This window comes from Ornithorhynchus anatinus, chromosome 3 (assembly GCF_004115215.2).
Source record: "Ornithorhynchus anatinus isolate Pmale09 chromosome 3, mOrnAna1.pri.v4, whole genome shotgun sequence".
NCBI classification, from domain to species: domain Eukaryota; kingdom Metazoa; phylum Chordata; class Mammalia; order Monotremata; family Ornithorhynchidae; genus Ornithorhynchus; species Ornithorhynchus anatinus.
The window spans coordinates 88969674-88977682 of NC_041730.1; the positions used below are offsets into that span (position 1 = coordinate 88969674).

Here is an 8009-nt window from a genome sequence, read left to right on the forward strand (position 1 = left end):
GAGGGCAAAGAGGGTGGAGCAATGAGAGGTTAGGGAAGACTGCCTGGAGGAGGTGCGATTTTAATAGAGTTTTGAAGATGGGGAAAGTGATAGTTGGATATGAAAGGGAGGGGAGTGCTAGGTAGGAGGGAGGGTGTGAGCACGGGGTTGGCAGCGAGAGAGGTGCAACTGGGACACAAAGTAGATTGGCATTAGAGGAGCAAAGAAAGTGCGCGGGCTGGGTTGTAGGGGGAAATTGGCAAGGGTAGGTAGGAGGCAGGGAGCCAATGGCATACCTCGAAAGCAGGACTGAGAGGTTTTTCTTTGAGGCGGAGATGGATGGGCTGTTACTGGGGGGTTTTGAGAAGTGGGGAGATGTGCCCAGAACTGTAGAAAAATGATCCGGGCAGCGGAGTGAAATATGGGACTGGTGTGGGGAGAGATTGGGTGCAGGGAGATGTATAGCTTTGTGAATGTAGGGGTTTATGTGGGAATGAAGAAAAGAAAAGGAGTGAGGAAAGGAAGGATTAGGAGAGAATTACATTGAGAAAGAGAAAGGGAAGCACAGAAGTGGAGAAACAGTGAGGAAAATTCCCGTAATTTTTTTTTCCACATCTTAGCTAGAATAAACATAAAGTTGCTTCATTTTCAACTGTTCAGTACTTAATAAAGACACTTAATTCCCAAAAATGTTTGAAATTGTTTTGATGCTCTGGGTAAACCCTGAACCTGCATCTTTATTTAACCATTTGGGTTGTTGGAAAAAAATTGATTTAAAAATATGCTATTAATTTTTAGAGGGGAGTTCTTATTTTGTAACCCCTTACTACCTGTTTCACGTGTCTTTTAAGTTTCAAATTAGGCAATTCTGGTACTATCTGAATGTGACACTCCTCCAAGAAACTTAAAATGCTCCCACCTTCTTCTTCCTTTAGGTACCCACTTGATGTAACCCGCCGGCGAATGCAGTTAGGGACTGTACTCCCGGACTCTGAAAAGTGCCTGTAAGTACTTCATGCATCTCTTCTCGCTAATTGCAGAAATGCTTAAAGTTTAATACAAGTCTGCAGGCAGGCTCCTACACTCCCCCACCCCCAGCTGGGGTGGTTTCTTCTCTCGTGACAGGAGTGTATGTCTGTTTGCCCTGTCCCTGATTCTGGGCAGCCACTTTCTAGAAAAGAAAGGTGAAGCAGCGTGGTTTAGTGGCTAGAGTCTGGGCCTGGGAGTCAGAAGGACCTGGGTTCTAATCCCAGCTCTGCCACATGTCTGCTGTGTGACCTTGGGCAAGTCACATCACTTCTCTGTGCCTCGGTTACCTCATCTGTGAAATGGGGATTAAGGGTGTGAGCTCCATGTGGAACAGGGACTGTCTCCAACCGGATTAACTTGTACCTACCCCAGTGCTTAAAACAGTGGTTGGCATATGGTAAGCACTTAACAAGTGCCACAGTTCTTATTAACGAACTCCTAGAGTGCACACTGCAGCCTCCGCTGCGATTTCCACATTTCAGACCCCTGCTGCTTCTTGGCCATGCTCTAACTGCACATTGCTACTCATTTGGGTCACAAAGGCTGCAGGGTGCCTGGAAGGGGTGAATGGATAAACTTTATTTTTTTGCGAGCCTTGTTTAAAGTTTGCGGTCCAGGAGCCCTATTTTTGACTAACCAGGCTGGCCTAGTGGAAAGAACCCGGGCCTGTGAGTCAGAGGACCTGGGTTCTAATCCCAGCTCCGCCACTTGTCAGCTGTGTGACCTTGGGTTTCACTTCTCTGTGCTACATCATTTGTAAAATGGGGATTAAGACTGTGAGCCCTACGTGGGATATGGACTGTGTCCAACCCGATTATTCTGTAGATATCCAGTGTTTAGTATAGTGACTGGCACATAGTAAATGCTTAACAAATACCATTAAAAAAAATCAGTGAGGGCAAGCCCAAGTTGCTGTGTTATAGATGCCCTCATTAGGAACAGAAATGTCATTCCATTTGAAGGTTTGTAATTTTGAGAGGTTTATTTTGGGGGCTCCAAATGTAGATAGTAATTTCTTGGGAAATGACTATTAAATATTGGAATTGGTCTGTTCAGTCTGCTGTGACTTTATTGGGATGGCATAAGTAGATATTGAAGTCTTTTGCTGAGAAGTTGCATTACCAGAGACTTTAGAAATGCAAAAGGTCGCCAGTGTCTTATTGTTTCCTCATTTTCCCCTTTTTTATCTTAAATCTGTCATCCCGAGAATACTTCAGTCGTTGTTAGAGCTGCACAACCTCGGTGTGCTTTCTCATGATGTATTGAAGTAATATCAAATGCCCCTAGGAGGTTTTCAAAAAGGTTTATACTTACCTCCCTGTATTCTAACTATCCATAAGAACAAGGCTTCCATACTCTACCAACAACCCCATGAGTTTTCCATGTTGGAAGGTTGAAAAAGGTTTTTTGTTTTGTTTTTAATTGGATAAAAACTGTTTTTTATGAGGCATTGTCCAGTGCTCACTGAGGTAAAGGCCGGGAATTAAAGGGAGCTTTGATGGGTGCCATTTGCAGAAATAGCATGGCCTAGGGGATAGAGCACCAGCCTGAGTCATAAGGACCTGGGTTCTAATCCCAGCTCTGCCACTTGTCTGCTGTGTGACTGGGCAAGTCACTTCACTTCTCTGTGCCTCAGTTCCCTCATCTGTAAAATAGGGATTAAGACTGTGAGCCCCATGTGGGACATAAACTGTGTCCAACCTGATTAGCTTGTATCTACCCCAGCACTGAGAACAGTGCCTGGCACATAGTAAGCGCTAAACAAATACTGTTACAAAAAAAATGCTGACATAAAGGAGAGTGGTCAAAGGCGAGGACCTTAATTGGGAGACGTGGAAATGAGACAGCACTGGAAAGGAAAATCTTTTCCTTTCTAGATTCTAATTTCTGAATGCTTGCACAGACCTTTCCTCAAGTGAATTTTGTTTATTTTAGCTGCCTTCTGCCTCTCGTTCCTAATTTAGCATTTCTAGTGCAAGAAAAGATAGGAAAACAGATCCTTGCAGATCCTTCAGAAGTGCTGCTTCAGTTATCAGTTTGAGACAGGCTGTTATAAAAGCGGTGTGGTGAGCGGGCTCTTTAGAGACAAAAATGAAGTATGCGTAGCCTTTGAGAGGGCTTAACTCTTCAGCGCAGCACTTGTTTGAGATAGCCACCTGGAATCATTTTGTTTTTGTCAGTACTTTATTAAGATGCCATTTGTGACATAGGAAGCAATTACCAATAACTTTAGTTGCTTTTAAAAGTTTGGTCAATGGCCCAACTAACTTGCTTGCGGTCATGCGGTAAAATGCTGTATTTTAATGGGTGTTGCATGTTTCAGTACAATGCTGAAGACGCTGAAGTATGTGTATGGTCACCATGGAATCAGAAGAGGATTGTACCGTGGCTTATCTCTCAACTACATCCGATGCATTCCCTCGCAAGCTGTGGCATTTACAACATATGAACTTATGAAGCAATTTTTGCATCTCAACTAAAATCCCGAGGTGTTTGTTTTATGTTTTCTTTTAGAAAAAATTGTCACCAGGGATAATTAATCCCAAATATTTTCCATTTTACGCTAATATCCATGGGGAAAATACTTGAAGAGGGAAATTTACTCAGTTATTGAAACCACTGGGATTTTGGTACAGGTACTTGATTTTTATTTGCCGAAAACAAACACTTACCAGGTTGTAATTTGGGGATGCCAAAATTTGTAGTTTCTGAATCGTAGCATTCACTGTAAACTTTAGGACGCTTCAGGCCAAACTGATTTGATTTGTTTGAAAGAAGTGATCACTTGTCATTTGCAAATGATCAGGAAAAAGAATTAGTTTCAATACGGGTTTAAGCTGTTGCTGTTAGCTTTGTCATGCCATTCCAGGCTCTCAGTACGAATCATGATATTGCATTTTATTTCTGGTCGAAGCTCTTTTCTTTTGAGTAGATTAACTTGAAACAGTGTAATTGGTTGAAACAATATTTAGAACTGAATTTATATTTACTTTGTTGTAGAAAGTGTAACTTGTAAGTCAGCTATAAAGGGTTAATATTTTTGGTGGTAATTCCTGTACACTGTCAAACTTGTGCATCTTTTGATAAGCAGTTAAATTTTTTCCAGTCTATTTGAATGTAGTGTGTTTAAAAGTAGTGATTTTGTAAATCAGTATCTCCATTGTTTTAATAATCATCTGTAGATAATATGAGATATTTTACCTGGATCTTCATAAAGATGCAGTCTATCCATCAATGTCGTATTTATTGAGCGTTTACTGTGTGCAGAGCACTGTGCAGCATAAGGAAGTTGACAGACACGATCCCTGCCCATAAGGAACGTACAGTCTACAGCCTAATCCACAATTAATCCATCAAGGGCAGTTATGACACGTCGGACAACATCACTCAAAAAATGGGCCAACCCAATGTGTTTGCTGAAAGGATTTATTTATCGAGTGGCATTGGTTTGTGGATTATGCTGCACTGAAAGATGTAAATGTATAATGGATGAAAAATATATACCTTAATGCGGGTTGTCTCAAAAGATTTCTGTAAATGTGTGGGCGTACAGCTATATATATATGTGTATTTTATTATATTACATCAAAATATTCCTTGGAAAACAATCCTATTGCAATGTCAAGAGACTTTACAGAGCTCTTCAATATAGTTTTCAAATAACTGTAGTGCTTAAAATGAAAATATTTGACCATCATATCACTTTAAAAATACTATTTTTATTATTGTAAATATGCCAAATAGGTCCAATAAGAAAAAAAGAGTGATGTGTCCTCTGAAATATGATTAGGGTTGAAATAATTCAAGGTATTAAAATACTAATATAGTTGATGTCATTCGTGTTTCAATTTTTATTTTAGCATTTCATAGTGTTTGCTGCTTGGACTTCTTAGCTTAATTATTTTGCAAAGAAATGGATGAACTGGGTTCATTTTTAAGGCTTAATTGTATGATAAATATTTAATTTATATTGTTTTATATGTATCAACTGTTGGAAACGGATGTGTTAAATTACCATATTGCCTTGACTCCAAGGTGAGGTGTTTTTTTAACCCCCCCTTTCCCCCCCACCGCCTATATTTAAGCACCAGAAACCCAAAAGTTTGTCTTGGGTTAGAATTGAGACAAGTGGTAATTGTTGGAAGCTACATTAGGCTATAAAGCGAATGCCAGTGCTTTTCTGTCGCTTCTCCAGGACTGGAGTTCAGTTGGCTGTGGCAAAGGATTGGGGAATAGGACCAAAGTTGCCAAGCTGCCCGTGTTGTCTTTGGTCTTCAATCGGAGGCCACTGCTCAGGTCAAGGTCCTGCGGGGGTAGAGTAGTAGCTGGGCTGCCATGAGAATTCCCCCCCAACCCCATCATCATCATCATCATCTTCAGTGGGTATTTATCAAGCACTTACTGTGTGCAGAGCACTGTACTAAGCGTTTGGGAGAGTACAAGATGAGAAAGAGCATGGCCTAGTGATTAGAGCACAGGCTGGGAGTCAGAAGGACCTGGGTGCTAATCCTGACAGCGCCACTTATCTGCCATGTGATCTTGGGGCGAGTCACTTGAGTTTTCTGGGCCTCAGTTACCTCATCTGTAAAATGGAAATTAAGACCGTAAGCCCCGTGACGGACAGGGACTGTGTCCAATCTTGTATTTACCCCAATGTTTAGAACGGTGTCTAGCATATAGTTAGTGCTCAACAAATGCCGGAAATACCATACCAAAACAATAGTTGGTAGACATGTTCCCTGCCTGCTCTCTAGTCATTTCCGACCCGTAGCAACTCCATGAACATATCTGTCCCAGAATGCCCCACCTCCATTTCTCAATCGTTGTGGATCCAGAGAGTTTTCTTGGTCAAAATCCGGAAGTTTTTATCATGACCTCCTTCCGGGCAGTTAGCTTGAGTCTCTGCCCTCGACTGTCTCCCCTGCCGCTGCTGCCCAGCATGGGTGAGTTTTGACGTGCAGCAGATTGCCTTCCACTCGCTAGCCACTGCCCAAGCTAGGAATAGAATGGATATGCCTCTGCTTGACTCTCCCTCCCGTAGCCGAGACTGGTAGAGGACTGGAAACTCTCCAGGTGCCATCCTGAGAGGGGCTTGGAAGAGTACAGATAGCATTATTAGACACATTCCTTCCCACAATGAGTTTACAGTCTAGAGGGCAACAAATAGTCACAGCAACAGGCTCAAGGGGTGAATGACGTCCTTGCCATATTCATTCAATTCATTCAATCGTATTTATTGAGCGCTTACTATGTGCAGAGCACTGAACTAAGCGCTTGGAATGTACAATTCGGCAACAGATAGAGACAATCCCTGCCCAATTACAGGCTTACAGTCTAATCGGGGGAGACAGACGGACAAAAACAAGACAGCATAATCAATGTCCACTGCCTCACCCACCCTCTCCTACCCCTGGCAGAATCACTGGAGAATGCATTTTAGTAATATTTCTTTATAAATAACCATATCACATGTTAATTAGAAAATGTATGTTATGATTTGCTGATTAAAATCACTTGTACCCTCTGAGTCATCACACTTTGGGGGTCATCTTGAATTCAGGGCCACTTTTGTTGGGGAACAATACTGTCTGCTGTATGGTTTCTCTTCCGAGTTGCACGGGAATATGATATTGTCATCCAGTTTTAGGTAATTAAACGGCTAAATTGAAGGTCTTACTCTGGTGTTACTTGAAAGGAAACTGCGTTCTAAATCAGTTATGGAATGCCCATGTTAATAAATAAATGTATTATACCCATGTTCTGGAAATTGTTTTCTTTAATTGAATACATTCTGGGTTCGTAGTTCCTCTTCCTCTCATTATAGTTGAGACACCATATATTTTATCATGAAATGAGTTGAAGTTGACTGGAAAAATAATTCAAAGTCAAATCTACTCTGCTGAGAGTGATGGTTCTCTCTGCTAACTTATTTTAAAAGGAAACTTCGTTTAATCCCAAGTGTTTACCTCCTCCACGCACAACCCCAGAAGAAACTACAGAAATTATTTGGGTTTTACTTCTACTTTTAACTTTTCCTAGTGAATGCAGAGAGGTAAAACTCGAATCTATAGACTCCATTTTTATCATCCTGAGCCTCAGTATAACACAACATGGCTCAGTGGAAAGAGCCTGGGCTTGAGAGTCAGAGGTCACGAGTTCGTATCCCTGCTCTTCCCCTTGTCAGCTGTGACTTTGGGCAAGTCAGTTCACTTCTCTGTGCCTCAGTTACCTCATCTGTAAAATGGGGATGAAGACTGAGCCTCACATGGGACAACCTGATTACCCTGTATCTCCCCCAGCGCTTAACAAATACGAACATTATTACTATTATTATTTGGGTTAGGGTCTGGTGGGAATTGGAATTTGGGGTTATTGTCTAATAGCTATGCAAAATAGGCTCTTTAATTGCATTAGGAACAATTTACTAGTACAGAAAATGGAGGACTACCCAAAATGGATATAATAGTAATTATGGTATTTGTTAAGCACTTATTAGGTGCCAAGCACTGTCCTAAACACTTAACCAGGTTGGACACAGTCCCTGTCCCACATGGGGCTCATATTCTTATCCCCATTTTACAGATGAGGTAACTGAGGCACAGAGAAGTTAAGTGACTTGCCCAAGGTCACACAGCAGACATTTGCGGAGCTGGGATTAAAATTCATGTCCTTATGACTCCCGGGCCTATGCTCTATCCATCAGGCCAGGCTGGATGCCCTTCTTGATTTGATTTGAAGGTTAATACAGGTTGGTCATATTAAAGATTCTAAGAGAGGTCAGCAAGATAAAGAAAATGAGCAAGTAGGTAAATTTTAGTAGGTTTAATAGATTTAGGGATCAGGGAGTAGATGTGAAGCAGCGTGGCTTAGTGGATAGAGCACGGGCCTGAGAGTCAGAAAAACCTCCGCCACATGTCTGCTGTGTTGCCTTGGGCAAGTTACTTCACTTCTCTAGATCTCCATTCCCTTATCTGTAAAATGGGAATTAAGACTGAGCTCCA

General features: G+C 41.7%; 1 protein-coding gene and 1 non-coding gene across 2 annotated transcripts in view; one reads left to right on the top strand and one right to left on the bottom strand.

Moving 5' to 3' along the window:
* SLC25A16 (solute carrier family 25 member 16) overlaps positions 1-4839 on the top strand; it is a 28862-nt gene extending 24023 nt beyond the window's left edge. Inside the window, exons 8-9 of the mRNA XM_029060842.2 lie at positions 915-983; positions 3332-4839. Of these exons, the coding sequence (XP_028916675.1) occupies positions 915-983; positions 3332-3488 (226 nt within the window). The 3' untranslated portion in view covers positions 3489-4839. The remainder of the gene's footprint in view (positions 1-914; positions 984-3331) is intronic.
* Positions 4840-5961: 1122 nt separating this feature from the next.
* LOC114810656 lies at positions 5962-6099 on the bottom strand. The gene has a single exon (XR_003758351.1). It is a non-coding gene; the product is annotated as a small nucleolar RNA SNORA7 (small nucleolar RNA).
* Between the last annotated feature and the right edge of the window lie 1910 nt (positions 6100-8009).